At 48.5% G+C, this 18,727-nt stretch overlaps 1 protein-coding gene and 1 pseudogene across 1 annotated transcript; both read right to left on the bottom strand.

Moving 5' to 3' along the window:
• Positions 1–4,214: 4,214 nt before the first annotated feature.
• On the bottom strand, positions 4,215–4,331 carry LOC115312969 (annotated as a pseudogene).
• A 12,701-nt stretch (positions 4,332–17,032) lies between these two features.
• LOC121834302 lies at positions 17,033–18,137 on the bottom strand. Its single transcript, XM_042288080.1, has one exon. The coding sequence runs from the start codon at positions 18,082–18,084 to the stop codon at positions 17,125–17,127; it is 960 nt and encodes a 319-aa protein (XP_042144014.1). The 5' UTR covers positions 18,085–18,137; the 3' UTR covers positions 17,033–17,124.
• Between the last annotated feature and the right edge of the window lie 590 nt (positions 18,138–18,727).

The following is an 18,727-nucleotide window of genomic DNA, read 5'->3' as shown; positions in this document are numbered from 1 at the left end:
TCAAAGCATGAATAATGGCGAGACATTCACGTTCTGCGACACTGTAGTTGCGCTCGGCTGAAGTTAGCGTGTGGCTCGTGAAAGCGACTGGCCGAAGCACACCGCCATACTCCTGCAGCAATACAGCACCCAGGCCACAGTCGCTTGCATCTGTCTGCAGAACGAACGGCTTGTTCAAGTCTGGGAGCTGTAAACAAGCGTTGTCAGTCACGGCTTTTGAAAGGGCTGCAAATGCGCATTGTTGTTGTTCGGCCAAACACCACTTGACGCCTTTTTTTAGGAGGTGATTGAGCGGTTGCGATATCTCGGAACAGTGTGGAATGAAATCCCTGTAGAACGCAATCATTCCGAGGTATCTTTGTAGGCTCTTTACGTCATGTGGGCTTGGGTATTCCGTTAGCGCGCGCAACTTATCTTCGTTGGGGCGGAGCGTGCCGTTATCCACAACGAATCCAAGGAGGTTAATCTTGGGCGCGGCTAACTGAACCTTTCCGGGATGAATCGTGAGCCCAGCATTACGCATTCGCTCAAGTACAATGCGAAGGTGCTCGACATGCTCCTCAATAGTTCTCGAGAAAACAACCACGTCATCCATGTATGCCATGGCAAATTCGTACTTCGAGTTCCCAAGCACAACATCCATCAGGCGTTGAAAACTGGCTGGAGAGTTAGACAAGCCAAACGGCAGTCGGGTGAACTCGAACAACCCTCTGTGGCAGATGAAAGCCGTTTTTGGAACGTCTGATGGGTGAATCTCTATCTGAAGGAACCCGCGACTGCAATCCAGCGTTGTAAACACGGTCGCGTTACCGAGCGCGTACATCACGGAGGAAATGCTGGGGAAAGGGTAGCTGTCTCGTACGGACACATCGTTAAGCCGCCTGTAATCCACACAGAGTCTGGCTGTCCCGTCTTTTTTCGGGGCGAGAACAACGGGGAATGCCCAGGGGCTCTTCGACTCACGTACTGAACCGGTGTCGATCATTTCCTCGAGCGCCGCATCAAGGAGTGCCCTTTTGTGGACGCTGATCGGTCGAGGGTTGCACCTCCGAGGCGGCGCGTCACCGGTTTCAATACGGTGCAGCAGAATGTCAGTCTTTCCAGGTGTTTCCGTGAACATCGGTGAGAAAGACTCCAGGACGGCTTGCAGCTCCTGCTTCTGCTGGCTGCTTGCGGGGCACTTTCGCAACGATTCTCGAACGCCGGCAGGCAAGACGTCTGGCACCGTGGTGAAGTGGGCTGCAGTGGTCGAGTTAGGGATGCAGTCCTCCCTTTTGGTAAACGGAGTCAGCTCCGGTTGTTGTCCCAGCCGGTATCCACCACCAGAAAAGTCGAGTGTCATGCTTTCGCCTGTAATGAAATCTCGGCCCAAGATGACGGGTACCACAAGTCCTGGCATATAAAGAAATCGCTGACGTCGCTTCTTTCCATTAAACCGAATCTGCAGCCTCACGGCTCCTCCAGCTGTTATCGCTGTACCAGAAGCTAGCTGCAAACGGGTTCTGCACTCCCGGAGGCTTATCTTTTTTGCTTTGCAGAGTTCGAAAACGAAATCCCCTATGAGCGAGATAGCGGCCCCAGAATCCAAAAGTGCGGCAATGGGAAAATCGAGCAGTGATATTGTCATGCGCGGTTCAATGATGTTAGGCTCGGGCTGGATTCGACATACCGATGGAATCTGTGCCGCGGCCTGACTGCTCCCAGGGACTGCACCGGCCGTCGGCGAGTGGCTGTCTGGTTTCAGCGTCGCCGGCCGTAGTAGTTTCCCTGGTTGTTTTGGTTCCGGCCCTTTGCCGCCGTCTCGTGCCACCTCTTGTTTGTAGTGTCCAGAAGCCCTGGACACTGCTTTCGGTGATGGCCGGGCTGCTCGCACTCGTAGCAGCAGTCCGACGACAGTTGCCTGCTTAGGCCACCCGCACCGAGGTGCCCGTCGGACCGCCTCCAGTGATCGGATAAGGAACCACTATGGGAGGCCCTCCACCAGGCTTGCGACTGGCTGTTGTGGGGAGGGCTTGTTCCGTTGCGGCGGGGGTCAATGCTGCTGGGCTGCGGGTTTGCGACCGCACCGTGCCAGTTTTCGCCAGCACTTGCAGGAGCAGACTGATGAAGATGGTTCGCTTGGGTGGTGATCTCCGTTGGGCCCCAGCTTGCGATAGGGCACGGCCAACGACTTCCCACCTGTCGTGGCGACCCCCGCCCGAAACCCTCACGGGCCTCGCTGTGACCTCCGGGGACCTCTCGGGGAGAGTTAGGCGAACATACGCTTATCCCGCACGGGAGTTCACCATGCATGCCACGCCAACTCTCCTGGTTGAGGTGGTGGGGAAGGGAGGTCTCGTTCGGACAGTCCACTTGCGTGGAGGCCTCGGGGCCCCGCCATGCGCATGCCGGCTCGAGCGCGTACTTGGCTGGTGGCGGTGGCACGTAGTTCCGCTCGGCATGAAGAGCTTCCTCGATGAGGCGGGCGCCCCGGGCTAGCTCTTCAAGGGTCTCAAAGGTGCGGTTGATCAGGTAGACGTGGTACCTGGGGTGACACTGTCTTCTGACCCGAGCTACTCTGTCCGACTCCGGTGACTTCGGGTCCGCCCTCTTGAAGAGCTCTTGCATGACCCGAACGTACCGGCCCAGACTTTCATCCGGGTGCTGCGTCCTTGCCTCGAGCTCTCGGAGAATCTGCGTCGCGTAGCCTGCAGGCAGGAACTCTTCTCGAAGCCTTGTCTGGAAGTCCGCCAGGCTGGTGAAGGGGGCCTGTGACCCCAACCAGCACCTGGCGCTGGCTTGTAACGCCAGCGGGACAATCCGGTCAATGATGAAGGCTTCCGAGGCACCGGAGGCAAGGTGGTACGTCTGCAGCTCGCCCAGGAAGTCTGCCACGGACTTGACGTCATCGTACCCCATGTAGACCGGAACAGTCAAGTGTGGTCTGGGCTCTAGCGGTGGGGTCTCCTGCTGGCCAGGCGTGTGGGCCAGGCGCTGCATCACGAAGTCGCACATCTCAGTGACCTTCGTGAGCAGGTTCATTTGTGCTGCTGCGGCCATCGCGGCTTCCTGCTCCCGCGTGAGCATTCCTGCAAGCACAAAAAAAAAAAAGAAACGCCCCCAAAAACCCAACACAAGCGCGCAAAACGATTGCCGCGTTCACAAAGACACGGTCACAAACACGCCAATACAACAAACGTGGACGTGACGGAAGCACGAAACAACGATAGGAAACACGGGGAATATGAAAAAGGCTTACCGAAAGAAGAAACCAAGCCCCGCGATATTCCTGCGAGTGGGTAGCATACCACGGTTGGGCCAACGGTTTCAACAACAAGAAACTACATTTAATGGGACATGGACGAGAGGATTAACATGGTTACCAGCGGCGCCTGAGTCCAGGCAGCGACTCTCCGTGCGCCGCCTCTGATCTGCCTTATCAAGGCGGCGCATCCGATGTGCGCGTGGCTGGCGTGACGTCGCCGCCACGCGGGAAAAGTTCGGCTTGAGCCTCGCAGTCGGGCAACTTGGCTTGGGAGCCGCCAGGGTGCCCACAAGAGGTCCCGCGTTATGTCAGTCACTTTGCCGTACCGTTCCTACTCCTTTTTTACGTGACAGTTCGGCACGTCATAGGGCACCCAGTGTAGCTTGAGCCTTACTTCCACGTTGGCGGGGTCCATTACGAGGCACCGCCCCCCTTTCACAGTTAGCTCTTTAGCGTCCACTATCCTCTGCTTTGCAGCAAGCGAAGCCAGCCGTAGCATCCAGACATGGTTCATATGGTGCGGTCCCGCCGACACCAGATCTTTCAGCACTTGCAGCCGCAGCAGTTCGTCGCGGAAGTCTTGAATCCGGTATGGCCGGCCCTTCACGTCACAGTGCAGAAACACACAGTTCATGGCGATGTATCCGTTCGGCAGGGGAGGCAAAATAATTTTGTATTCGTCAGGGTTTCCAGAGGCAGAATTAACAGCATTACCACGGCCAGTCGCGGCCGCTGTCACCGCTCCTACGGAGCTCATGATACACACGTCCGTTCGCTTCGGCTGCCGGAAGTGGAATCAGCATGGTATGGCCGATGGCGAAATGGAGGCTACCAAAAGGAAATAGGTAGACTGCAACGAAAGTGGTTTGCTTGTCTGGCTTTTCTCGTCCCATTCCCTAGCGCTTATATTTTAATTAACTAAAAAAAAAAAGAAAGCAACAGCGTATTAAAAAAAAAAAAAAAAAAGAAGTGCCATCAGCACTCCGTGTTCCCAGGTGGTCTCCTCCCAAGTACTGACGTGCCCGATGCTGCTTAGCTTCGGTGACCGGACGAGAACCGGCGCATTCAGCATGGTATGGCCGATTTTTTTTTTATTTTTTTATTTCTTTATTGCAGGAGGAATGCAAAAACGGTCATGTCACTTTTAAAAAATACTCTGCAAGACTTATTGCAGGGTACATTAAAATCCTCGCATTTCGAGGAGCGGTTTACAAATTTCTAGCCACTCGGGTTTCGTTTTACGGTTTGAAAAAACACTTTCCACTTGCTTAACAGGGCTAAAAAAATAATGATGCACTTCTTTCACACTACACTCTTAGAAAAAAGGGTCAGTATAGTCCTCCCTAAAGGGAGGAACGCTCTTGACACATATGTTCCTTCAGAAAGGGAGAAACTTTCGTCCCTTAAGCAGGGGAGGAAAAGTTCCTCCGTCGACTGCATCTCATTATGGCGGCCACGAATCGAGCAAATCGAGCTCGGTAAGGCTTAACGAGAACACTAAGTCTATTGCACGAAGCGAGAGGAGCAGGAAATAAAAACGTAACACGAGCTTTCCGCGAACTGTATTTATTTCCGAAGTTTCTTTACCCCTGCAGGTAAAGAAACTTACGTTTCGAAAGCATGCAGTCACTCAGTCTTCTCATCGTCAGCACTGCGATGTTCAACGGAGACAACCGGCACTCAGTTCGCGCACTTTATGTCCTACCTTTGCTATTCCTCGAGCCACAATTCCTTCGTCAACCGTTGCGTCAACCGCACATCACGGAGGAGTGAAAATCATTCGCCCGCAAAACCAAAAGCCGCTCTCAAAAAAAAAGCAAATCCGAAGCAACGTCTTGGCTTATCTCAGCACGGTAACACGAAATTATGGCGTAGCCGCGTAGCATAAAAGGATGTTAAATCGCTTGCCACCAGATGGCAGGGTCAAGCAGAGTAATCGCACGTAGCTAGGCTAGGTGGCGCTAGGTACCGCCCAATTCATGTTTTTACAAAAAAAAATATTTTTATTTTCTTAGGGTCCTAAGGCCAGAATTGCGTTTCCTTTTCTTCGGAATCTCTAACACATGTAGACACTGCGCACACTACTAATAACAGGTCAACATATATTGAACGCATACACAGGCATCGCACATACAGACATCAATACAACAGCACACTACCCCGATCACTACTACGGAGCCTTGCGTTTCCGTCTTTTATAGTGGTCGTTTTGAACGTACGGAATTTTTCGGTGACTCCCTATGCAAAAAAACAATATTCCGAACATGTTCATTTTTTTCCAGCAATGTCATACATCTGAGGCTATTTTTAATGGCTCAGGGGATGAATCTCTTATTAAAAAGAAGACGCTCGATCATGCTATAATTATTTGAAAGCCAATAAATCGAGCCGCTCCAATGTGGTTCCAAGCCATGAGTTTGTTTTCCCGCATGGCCCTTCGTAGCCAGTATTTATATTGTAGTGTTCGTTTTTCTATTTGTGCTGTTCGCACAAAGCTGCAATTGCCGTCTTGAATTAAGCTCTGTAGAGCGGATATCCACTCAGCTGGAAGTGATGCTTCACGGGCACAGAAATCGCTTTTCGATCAACTTGAATGCAGTCAAAGCCGCGACTTCCGACAACTGTTAAGTGTACGGAGCTGCGCCGTTGCGAGCTCGAAAACTTCTAGCGCTCATCCCAGCGCGCCACTTATAGGGCAGTTTCTACAGGAACCGTAATATATTTAAACAGTAAAATAAAGGATAGCGTTTTTTGTTTTTTTTCGATTTTGCCTGTCTTTTCTTTTTTTTTTTATGCTAAACTTCCATTATAAATATACGTACTTTCCGTCATACTTTCGTAGTGTTGTCTTTTCCCCAGAGCGCAATCGCTCTCGGGGACCGACAGTCACATTGGCCACTGTACGATAGGAGCTTACCGTTCAGACCAGCGTTCCAACATGACTATCCACACGTCGATCGACTGCACCTAATCCTTCAAGTGGTTTTAAACTCTTTAATGTAAAGCGGAATGTCATCCTGCGACACCCCGGCCCCTCCGATAACGGCCCGACCAGCGGCATCAATGCCCGACAGTTTACGTCATCTCATCTTGTTGTTACACCACTGATACGCGAACACACGGTCACATCGGCGATAATTCCAGTCTTCTGTTCACAACCCACAACACTGCCATCACGATGTCGCTGACACGAAGAAATACAGAACCACGTTGACGATGTTGCTGACACGCAGAAGAATCACGTTGAACGCCGGTTGGCACTCGGCACGGGACAACGGAACCGAACTCAGCACGGAAGGCACCCAGGCAGCCGGCAGGAAAACCTGCCTTCCTTGGACGCAGTTCCCGCGATTTCCATAACGTCGAAAACGTCGACACAGTTCCTCGTGGTTTCGCTGCTGTAGGGCTGTAGTTCCGCGTGTGTCCGGCAAATTGGAGACGGCCGTCTTACCCAGTGTATGTAGCGCGGAGTGCGCAGGCATAGCCTTCCCAAGCGAAGCGTACCAGACACGTGACATTCCCAGAGTGACGTCACTTCCTCATGTAAAGAGCTGTTCGCCGGGGGGCCGGGGATGCTCGATAGATGGCGCTAGAAGTCTACAGCGGACGCGCGCCCGCCGGGTACGCGCCGGTTTCCTTTTTTTTTTTTCTTTTTTTTTTTTTATGTGCGCGGCGTTTTTGCTTTTTTGGCGGGTGTTAGAATTTTTTTTTTTATTTTGTGCGCGCAATCGTTGCGCTCTTCGCGGGTGTTAGATTTTTTTTTTATTTTTTTGCAGTGAGCACACGTTGTTTGTTTCAAAACAACACTCGATTGTTTTTATTAAGACGTTTGGTACACATAAACACAATATAAAAATATTTACACCAACACGAGCATGAATCAATTAACAAATGCCAAATATAAAAATGAGAAAAAAAAAAACGACGTAAAGGTACGTATACACCCAATACAAAAATATTTACATGTATACAGGAGCGTGAATCAACAAAAGTCAAACATAAAAAGGTGAGGAAAAAACGACACAAAGGTACATATACACCCAATACAAAAATATTTACACGTATACAGGAGCGTGAATCAACACAAGCCAAACATACAAAAGGTGAGGAAAAAGCGACGTAAAGGTATGCATGTATACACACAAAGTAGAAAAATATTTACACATACACGAGCGTGAATTATTAATTCACATGTCCCAAACATAAAAAAGGTTAGAAAAAAAAAACAAGCTAAACATGTTCAAAAGCACAATGATTCGATATGTAATTTAACAATAATAAAATATATTTAAACAAATGAATAAAGGTACCTACAATCATAAGTTAGAGTGGCAATTGTAAATTAACAAAACAATGTCTAGTGAAATATACAAGCACAGAGGAAAAAGAATCTTGACAAGTTGGGGGCAAATAGAATTACTAAGTGATGATTGTTCTATGTAAGGAAATATTTCAAATGATCACAGAGACGAAATGCCACAAGTCAAACTAAAGAAAAGTAGTTAGGGTATAATACAAACATGTTAAAAAAGGCCATTGAATTGGAACAAAATATTCTATGGCAACTTACCTGCCTTTCGTGCAGCAGACGACTTCAGGACTCGTGGCTGAGAGAGGCCCCTGTTCAGAAAACTGAGATGCCACAGAAGGCGAGGTTTGCAGTACATACTAACAAAAGTGTTGAAACACTCTTCGCTGCAAAATGGTGAGGAGGAGAGCAGCTGCTCTTGAAGAGTGTTCACCAGTGCTTTCAGGACACCCTTCAAGTGCAGAACTCGTTCCACCTTGCTAAGAAACAGCACCTCCAGGCGATCGACAAATGCTGCACAAGGAGTTGTTGGCCTGCAAACATCAACCTGTGCAGCTGCGGAGTCTTGTTGCATAAACATAGCCAAATAGCTGCGGTCAGTGAGAGGCTCCTCCAGGCAACGGATTAGTGGGGAGCAGGCAGCGCATTCAGTGTTTCTCAGGAAACACGCAATCGTGTTTCCTGCCACATAGTAGTGGATGTTAGCTTCAACGACATCCTGGACTGTCAGAGCCCCAACGCTCACACTACCATTGGTATCCGAGTCAGTCGGCTCATCACTCAGTGGGGCAACAGTGCTACGAATGGGCATCGGCAAGCTCTTCAGCTCCGTCAGGATGGCTGCTCGGTCAGCCTCGCAGTTTGACCGTGTGGAGAGCTTGAAGAGCTTGCCCACCAGAATGTGCTTCAGTCCTGTGACGAACTGAAACGCATTCGGTGTTTCATTGCAGCCATGCTGTTGCCTCACTGTTGCAAACAAGTTTTCAATGGGGTCCTGATTGAGCCTTCTTGTCAGGAGCACCTCAGTGTCACAGTTCTGGTGAACATCCTCCCAAAACAAAAGCACGGCAGACACTGTTATCTGCCATCCCTTTATTGTGGGAGGCTGCTTTGGAGCACTGACGAATTTCCACTGCGCAATCCACGAAAGGCAGGACTTCAAGAACTCGTGATGCTCAGATGTTGCCGTTATAGCATATCTGAGTTTGCGGCTGTCGTCCCGACAAACAACACTGCTGTTCAGGGAGTCGAACAGCTGGTCCATCCTTTCAATGAATTCCGCAGTGAAAACAGAGTCAGGAGCAAGGATGTTCAGTGCAGCAAAGGTGAAAACAGCAGCTGCAACCGAGTTACTCAAGACTTGTGCTGCCAGTTTCACCTTCATGTTGCCAAATGGCGTCTGGTTAACGTGGCGATCTGTGAGTTTCGGAGCCAATTTCAATTTCAAAGGGTGGGAGCTTGAATGAACTTCACGAATGTAAGACCACTTTACAGTTTTGCTGCCAATTTGGAGGTTTCCTTTCCTTAAGTTGTTCCGAGTGCACTTGAGCAAATGTGGCGTGTCAAACATGAAGTAGACCCTCTCATCCCCTACCATGAAAAAAGGATGATCAGGTGTCACTCCAAGCTTGGTAGCCATGGTGCGGTTGCTCCCACCCTGGTCACAGATCACAGCCTTAACCAGAACTCCACCAGACCCCAAGTCCTGGATTATGTCAATGATCATCTTTTGTAGATCTTCAGGGTTCAGCTTTTTGGCTACAAGGATGAATGAGAGGGGTTGTATCCACTGTTTTGACACACCGGACAGAACCACAACCAGGACAGAGTTTGCGACCTCAGATGATCTCTTCGTTCCATTGTCTGCATAGCCATGAACCAAGTCTCGCTTGACGTCGTAGTACAAGTTGCGTTTGAGGGACATCTCGTCAAACAGCAACGTGCACACACGGTCCTTCAAAGGCCAGTCCTTCATGTTGCTCTTGACCGTGTCGAGAACTGAGGCTATGAGACCTGGTTCGATGGCTATGTCAGATAGCCAAGTCTGAAGAGATCTCTGAGATGGCAAACTCAATAATTTGGCCAGGTACTTGTAAGCCTTGGGGCTGTGAAAATACAGGTTTAAGGCGAAAGGCTTAAAACTGTCTGGCCACCTTCTCCCAAACTTGCTCAGTGGCTGGAGGTAGAGCTGTACCCGGAAGATCTCAAGGGCTTCTTTTTGTAGGTACTTCGAAGCATTTCTCACCAACTCGGCTCTTGAAAGCTGCTTGAGTCGGCCTTGCCTCTCATTGGCCCTGTACAGCATTTGCCGAAACCGGGAGTTCGACAAGCGAAGTCGCGTTATTACTCTCTGGGTACGTGGGGTGTACTCCCTGCGCACCAGGCTCCGAGATTTCCTTGGAGTTTTGTCTTGAGATGGAAGCCCTATGAGAAATGTTTAATTAATAAATGAATTCAAATAATTTGTTTACTTTTATAGCACCTTGCTGAGCAGCAGTGGAGGTTGAGGGCCATGGCGGGGACGATCGTGAACCTGCAAGATCCCATTTGTTAAATAAATGTTAAATTTCTTGAAAACCTTACTTTTCATTTTTTGACATACCCGAAGTAAGTGGACTGGATATAGAGGGCCCTGGAGCCGAGACTTCTGGTCCTGTTAAATGAATAACATCATCAAGCTATACATTTAGGAACTTAACTTATATTTCTTTTATAAAAGAAGGCATATGGTACCCTGCTGAACAGTGGTTGGCGTGAATATCCCCGGCGACAACATTTCGGCATCTGCAATATTATTAAAACAATCATTCACCACCAGTGGATGTGTAGCTGGCTGGTGTATGATGACTAGAGATTGAAGGATGAGGATCAAAGACAACAAAAACTTCACTTGTATGAAATACTTTTTTTAAACTTTCATAGTACCTTGATCAGCAGCAGTGGAGGTTGAGGGCCATGGTGGGAACGTTTGTAAACCTGCAAGGTCACATTTGTTATATGAATGCGAAATTTGTTGAACCTTACTTTAAATTTGTTGGCATACCCGACTCAAGCAGACTGGATATAGAGGGCCCTGGTACTGAGACCTCTTGATCTGTTAAATGAACAATATCATGACGCCACACACTTAGGTACTTAAATTAGATTTCAGTAGTAACAGAAGGCATGTTACCCTACTGAACAGTAGTTGGCGTCAGGGGCGTAGCCAGGGAGGGGGGAGGGGGACTTATGGGAGTTCAGCTCCCCCCCTCCCACCCCCTTGAAATCCAACCAACACTATAATATACAGATGCCGTCTGACCCCCCCCCCCCCCCTTGAAAAAAATTCCTGGCTAGGCTCCTGGTTGGCATGGACGCCCCTGGCGACATTTCAGCATCTACAGTACTATTAAAAACAATTTATCACAATCCAGTGGACGTGTAGCGGGTTGATGTTTAATGACTAGAGAGGAATGTGGATCAAAGACAACAAAAACCTCACTTGTATAAGTGCGTTGTGGTGTTATGGCTTTTTGCAGTCTTAATAGTTTGCAGGATTAGTAATGCTTTCAGTAACAAAGAAAAGAGCTGGACTAGAATTGACGTAAATTTTCACATGCCGTTTTGCTGAACCAGGTTAAAAAATGCCACAGAAGTCCCGAATGTCAATTGACAATTTTTTGTTAAAACTAAAGAAACAAACAAAAAATGTTACCTTGCGAAGCTGCTGTTGACACGGAAGCCCCTATTGAGGACACCGGATGATCTGTGTGATCATTTTAGAGACATACAAATAATTGTGGCAAGGACCATTTAAAATAATGTGATTAATTATTTCATTCACTTACCTGGATGAGCCACACTGGGTGCCAGTGAAGGAGATGTGATAATGTCGGGACCTGGCATTTAAATTTAAATGAATGCAACTATAGGCATGAGATAATTGGCAAGAATGAGGACTGAAAAAACTTTTACTTTACCTTGTTCCATGGCAGCTGATGAAGACGGACCTGGTCAAGTCAAATGCGAATTGTCATACATAGAGCTTGGTTAGAAAAATGTCATTAATGCAAGGCATCTTACCCATGACCTCAGCAGCAACATCAGCATGTTGTGGTGACTCCGCTCCTTCGACTGCTTGAAATACATGCCCGATTAATCCTTTTCCACTCATTTTTAAGTGTAAACTAACATTTCAAACTCTCAACCAGCATCATTTTTTTAAAAGTTACTTACGCTGATCATCTCCAAGAATAGGTGGGAGAGGAGGAGCTTGTGATGGACCTGTGATAGTTTTAGGTATTAATGAAGATGCGACTATATTTGATTTTTCATTGCACAGTGCAAGCATGTAGATAAGTACATTAATTTTTTCTGCAGTGCATGGCATTGCATCAATACTGGAAATCTCGTACACTGAAATGTATGGTCTCCACTGCGTCTTGAAAATAACAGTGCGAAATATTACAAACTAAATTTTACAAGACATAGGCTGCCCATGTTTTAATTGTTTAAATAAGGGAATAACCAACATGGTCAGCTGTTTTTTTTTCTCTGGCTTAGTTTAGACGGGCAGGCTTCGGTGTGCTATAGTTCTTATTTAACATGCAATTTATCAATTTTCTCAACAAAAATAAAAAAAAATATAATTTTTAGAAATAGCTTGAAACGCGCGGCTCAAGGAAAAATAAACTCACGCGATCTCACAACCGCAACCAAGATTGAATAGATATTTATTTCAAGCGAATACCTATAATTAATTATTCCGCACATAGGAGGAAATAAACAGGTACTAACATAATAATAATAATAAGAGTTATCGATAAATGCACCACTTCTCATTTACATTTAAAAAATGAGACCAACCTGGATGTGCGCTGTGAACATCTTCGAAGTACTCTGCGATAATAAAATAATGAAAAAAGTGAGTTTCAGTCTAAGCCAAAAAAAAAAAAGCAGATATTTTTAGTAATCTTACCTGCAGGGACCAGCTGCTTCAGCCTCACATTTGTGACCCTCACAGAGGGACGGGCGTCCTTCTTCAGGCGATTTCTTTTCGGGCCCGTGAAGGCGATCGGCTCGAAATGAGCAGCGCAAATCACCCTTGCCTGAAGCGTTCGATCAGAGTCGTGCGCGAACTCCGGGCGATTCGCGTACGCGATCCACTGAGCACGCCTAGAAGAGTAAACATGCATATCAATGCGAGAAATCGTTCGTTGATAACCGTTGACAGAAGCGAAACTTACCGATCGTCCAGTGGGAACCGAAAGAAGGAAACTTCCGAGTTTAAACTCGTATTGCCGCACCACTTCGCCGCACAGTATCTTCCGTAACTTTTCAAAGGCATCATTGCAATTCAGAACGAAACATAATTCGATTTTAGGCGCTCGTTACTCAAAGCGCAACCAAAACAGTGCGCGGCGCCTGACGAGTACCGTTGGGCCGTTGATAGGGTCGAGGAGCAGACGCCCCGCGCGCTCTCGCCAGAAGCTGGGAACGGCGGCAGGGCGTCGGCACGACCTCAGCGCCTTCGTATAGCCTTTAGGTGCGTTGCGGCGGATACGTGAACCCTTCATGTAAAGATCGAGGTCGGAGCCGCCACCAGGGGAGAAATTAGACGCTGTCGGCCTCTAGCGACACTCGTTTGAACCGCCAAGCTGCATTCTCCTGTAGCGCTGCTGGCACTGCTCCGGAACTTCGCTGTTTCTAGCGGCTTCGTTAGCTCGTTTGATAAAATTAGTGGTAAAAACGTCAATGCAACCGAAATGTTCTGCACGTTTGGACTAGAAGACGGAATTACAGGCGGCCTTCGCTGCCGCTGAAGCTCAATCAACTCAACATTAATTTATTAAACAACGTGCGCGTTGTGCTCGAAAAACGAAACCGAAAGAAGATGGGTCGGGAGGGCGAAAGCTTTCTCCGGTCTGCCTGGAGGAGGAAAACGTCTCGGAGAATAATAAGGACTTTAATTTTCCTTTCATCGGTCTGGGTTTGTTTATGTGTGTTTTGGTAAACAAAAATAAAAAAAAAACCTTACCAAAAAAAAAAAAAACCCATTTTTCTGGGGATCGAACCGTTGACCACTTGGTCAGTAGCGCGATGTTCTACCCCTGCGCCAACTGAACAAGGAGGAACTCGCCCTCCTCCTTTCATCTGAACTGCCGTTCCTCCCTTCTCTGGGCAACTTGTCCGCAACAAGGAGGAACAGTCGCTTTTGCTACCTTTCTCCTCCCTTTTTTCTTAGAGTGTAGGGTCGGCATGACGGACCGCCATGCGCGACCTCCAAATACTGCACAAACCCAACAACATAATCATATCAAAAGGTATGCCATCATCGTTACTCACATTCAAGAAACGTATAACTGATTGGCTAATGCACAGTTGTTTCTTCAACGTGCGCTGGAGCACATCCCAAAAAAATACCGCATCCCAGCAAAAAATGAAAACGTGCTCGATGGTCTCAGGTTTCTTACATAAAATACAGTCTACCGACCACGGAACATCAATACCCTTTCCTTGAAGCCACACCTTAACGGGCAGTGTATTGGAATGCAGTTTAAAAAAGAACGTTTTAACGGAAGGGGGAACGCACATATTCTTCACTCTCTTGAGCACATCTTGGCCCCCGCTACAGACTACAGTTCTATACAACGGGTTTGGAAACAAACTTATCAATAAATCGCGTGTAAGTGTTTTCTTGTTAACAGCAGACAAATACTCAAAAGAAAAACGGGCAGACAAAAATAACACTGCGTCTACCACTTCCTTTTGGTATCCCACTAATCTCTTAAGTTCGCCGCCATGGGACGAAACGAGAAAAGATGACAAATGAGGAGACAATTTGGTTTGTATAAACGTACGTATGAAAGGATGCTCTTGGTCTCGTAGAAAAAGGAATCGGGACACAATCTGTTTGCAAAACAAATGCGAGAGACCGAGACCACCGTGACGAATCCGATGGAAAAGATTGTCTCTCCTCATCGGCTCCCACTTTGAATTCCAGATAAACGTGGCAAAAACACGGTGAAATTTCTGCACATTCAAGTGAGCACAATGAATGGCCTGCATCACGTACCATAATTTTGCAATGAGAAAAATATTGCATACTGTCGCTCTGGCAAATATGGACAGCTCACGGTGCTTCCAACGGGAAGCGCGTCTGTCCAGGTCGGCGGCGACTCCCGACCAATAGGATTTGCTTTGCCTGTAACATTTTAGTGGTACACCGAGGTAAGTGCACGGCACACGGTCCCAACACACCCCTTCAAACACCGAAGGGGTTGTGGCCCACTCTCCGTGCCAAAACCCACGGCACTTGCTCAAATTTATGGCTGCCCCTGTAGCCTTACAGAAGTCTCTTGCCAACTTCACAGCCGCGCTAATACTTGGCTTATCGCTACAAAAACCGCGACATCGTCTGCATAGCTCATGACTTTTATCTCCTCATTTTCCATCCGGAATCCGTGACATTGATTACTGTTCTGAACACTTAAACAAAAAAGTTCCAAATAGAGGTTAAACAATAACGGCGATAAGGGACATCCTTGTCTTACGGATGTTCGCACACGTATCGGTTCAGTCAATTCCCTGTTCACAATGAGCCTAGTGGTACACTCTTGGTACGCCATTTTAATCCCGTCCAAAATACGCTCGCCCACATTCACGTGCTTTAAAACATCAAAAAGGACATCGTGCTTAACACGATCGAAAGCCTTATCTAGGTCCAGTTGAAGCATGGCAACTTGGCCCATGCCATCGTCACATGCCTCCAAAACAGTTCGGGCAACGTGCACATTCGTCAAAATAGATCGACCCTGTATTCCACAGGTCTGATGATTTCCAATGAGCTGGCAGGCAACACTCTGGAACCTCCTCGCTAGGATTTTAGCAAAAATCTTGTAATCTACATTACACAGAGTTATCGGGCGGAAACCAGTGACTTGACGTAGTTTCGCAACGTCATCGCTTTTGGGAATTAACACAGTGTATGTACGTGAAAAAGACGGCGGCAGTACTTTCCTTTCGTATGCTTTACAAATGACTTCTAAAAAAAGCGGAGCGATTACGCTTTTGTATTTCTTATAAAATTTGGCGCATAGCCCGTCCGGTCCTGGCGTTTTCGAGCTCGGCAAATCGTCTATTGCTCGCTCAACCTCTTGAAAAGTGATCGGCTCTGTGAGGTTTTCCTTCTCCTCTTCCGTTAGTTGCGGCAGGGACTCTAGAAGTTTTCCACACATAGGGTCCTGCCTTCCTTTAACTTGGGTTTCAAAAACTTGCCTATAGTGTGCGACAAAAGCCTGCTCAATACTACTAGGGCTCGTGTTAATCACTCCGTTGTACTCGATTTCGCCAATTTCGTTGCGAAGCGCGAACCTTTTCTCATCCGCCAAAGACCGTTTAGTAGGCTGTTCTCCCATCAAGTACTTTTCTGATCGAGCCCGAACAATGGCTCCGCGGTAACGCTCTTGATGAAAATGCGCCAGGCGTTGCTTAACCGTTTCCAAATCTTTAAGAGCTGTGCCGGGTCGCTCACACTCAGCTCTTGACAGAGCTTGCAAATCTTCGATTAAACCACGTTCGTCGCAACGCGCCTCGTACGCTTAAATCGACGACCTTTCGATAGCGAGCATCTTCACTTCCTGTTTGATGAGCTCCCATGTCTCGAATATATCGTCCCTTGCGGTTTTAAAAAACGTTTTGAAGACGTTATCTACCGCTGCAAGAAAACTTTCATCATCAAGCAGTTTTGTGTTAAGCTTCCACAGCTTCCAGTTAAACTTGGCCTTCGCCGGCGCTTTTTCGCCGATCGTTGTCGAAATCATGCAATGATCCGAAAAAAACACCGGTGTGACGCGATACTTTCTTAACATTGCTGCCGCGGAGGCCGATACGTATACTCTATCGAGGCGCGCATGAGACGACGCTTGGAAATGGGTGAAACGAATCTCGCTCGTTTCATTCGTCACCGTTCCGGCGTCAACCAAGTCAAAGTCTTCAAGCAGTTCGCTTAAAACTTGCGCACTCTTGTCGCTGCTCCGCCTCAGGGGCGTCCTGTCTGCTGCCCTTACAACGCAGTTAAAATCGCCCAACAACACAATCGTTTTATCACATTCTAGAAAACGGCGTAAGCCAATAAAAAAGGAAACACGGTCTTTAACCGTACTAGGCGCATACACACAAACAATTCGCCACTGAAAAGACGCCAAGGAAAAATCACACATGATGAACCGCCCTTCCTTGTCGGTGGTTACAGCTAACTCCGACAAGGGCAGGGACTTTTTAAGAAAAAGAAAACATCCGGCAGAAAAACCAACCGCGTGGGTGACACAAACTTCGTACGACTGCAGAAAAGGCCTAAGCCCCCTAGCAACCTGTTCCTCCTCAGCCATTTTAGTCTCTTGCACCGCTAAGAAATCGGGTTTCTCTTTAAGCAGCAAACGCTGCAATTGGTATTGTTTTTTCCTGGCGCTCAAACCCCGAACATTTAGCGATGCGACCGTTATTGCTGGTTGGAACTTACAAATCATGTGTTTTGCTGTAGCACTTGCCTTGGCATTCGGACGTCAGTCTTTGTAACCAGGCGTCAGCCGCCTTACTTGCTGTTGAGTCGCCTCCGGTCATCTGGGGTTAAGGTGGGCGTGGGCTGGAAACGCCCCTTCTTTGTCCTCTCCATCCAAGGGTTGGGCCTGGGTGTCATGCCCGGTGTCGATGGAGGGTTCTCGTCGAGACCACGCTTGATGGACTCGGTGGTTTCGTCCATAGTGTCGTGACCTTCGGAAGGCGCCTTCTCGAAAGTCGGGGGGGAGGCCTCGCGCGGGGCTACGGTCTTCTCCATTGGCGTCGCCGTGGGAGGGGGTGCCGCGCTGCCTGGTTCAGGAAAGCCACCAGCCACCTCCTTCTTGTCCTTTACAGGCGAGACTTCAGTCAAGCCGTCCGCTCCAACAGGATGGCTGCAGGGCTCACCAGACGGTGAAGCTTCGTCTTGTTGTCCCTGAGCGGAACGCTCAGCCTCGTCGACATCCATGGTTAGGGGCGAAAGGTCTTCCGCCGCCGCTCCACCAGTTACTCGGGCGTAGGTCTTTACGCACTCCTCCTTCTCGTGGCCGAAACGTGAGCACACCGAGCACTTAGGCACGCGGCAGTCGCGCCTGATGTGCCCGGCACGCTTACAGCGCAGGCAGACCGGCGCCCTCCCCGGGATTACGATAAGGACGTTCGCCCCCTGAAGCCGCAGCTGATGAGGCATTCCGTCGGGCGTGACGCCGCTCTTCAGCGTCATGCGTGCCACCCGGGTAGTCGACTCGATGCCCTCGAATCCCTCGACGCGCCACTTCTCACGTGCGACTTCTATAACCTTGCCGTAGGGTTCCAAAAACTTGCTCACCGCGTCGTCCGTCACATGATACGGGACCCAATGGAGGCGTAGACGGACTTCCGTGCTGCTGGGGTCGATGACGACACACCTCAGGTCCTTCACCTTCAACTCTTTGCAGTCGATGAGCCGCTTCTTGGCTTCCGGCGTTCGCAGCGTGGCTAACCAGACGTGGTTCATCTGGAAAGCACCGAGCGCCACAATCTCGGACAGGACGGCGCACCGCTTCAGTTCTTGCCGGAAATCTTCGATACGATAGGGGCGGCCTCTCAGATCGCAGTGCAAAAGTACTGAATTTAAAATCGTTGCACCCATTGGGATGGGAGGCAACACCACCTTGTAGTCCTCAAAAGTACCGCGGCCAACTGGGGCCGTTGTCGCAGCTCCGTTGGAGCCAGCCATCCTGCGACCGTTCTCGGCGAGTGCCAGAAGCAGAATCTCACTATACTAACGAGGAGAGACGGGAACTCTAGCGCAGCATGGACTTTTCAATAAAGTAAAAAAAAAACTGGGTGTAAAAAAAAAAAATATGCTCCCCGTCGGGGAATCGAACCCCGGTCTCCCGCGTGACAGGCGGGGATACTGACCACTATACTAACAAGGATTTTTTTTTCTTTATTCAGCGTTTTAAAACAATAAAAAACGACTACCCAGCACTTGTAGGCAGACGTACAATTAAACTTCTTTCATTTTCATCACATCATCAAATAGGTTTGCCCATTCCGGCAAACTCTCACTGTATTCATAGACACTCTTCACCTGGGTTACCAGTTCAATCAAAAATGCTCTTGCCTCTTTTGGCGGGTGCTCGGCATGTCTAACC

The sequence above is a fragment of the Ixodes scapularis genome, unplaced genomic scaffold (assembly GCF_016920785.2).
Source record: "Ixodes scapularis isolate PalLabHiFi unplaced genomic scaffold, ASM1692078v2 ptg001080l_1__unscaffolded, whole genome shotgun sequence".
In the NCBI taxonomy this organism is placed as follows: Eukaryota; Metazoa; Arthropoda; class Arachnida; order Ixodida; family Ixodidae; genus Ixodes; species Ixodes scapularis.
This window is presented reverse-complemented; position numbering and strand designations above follow the sequence as displayed.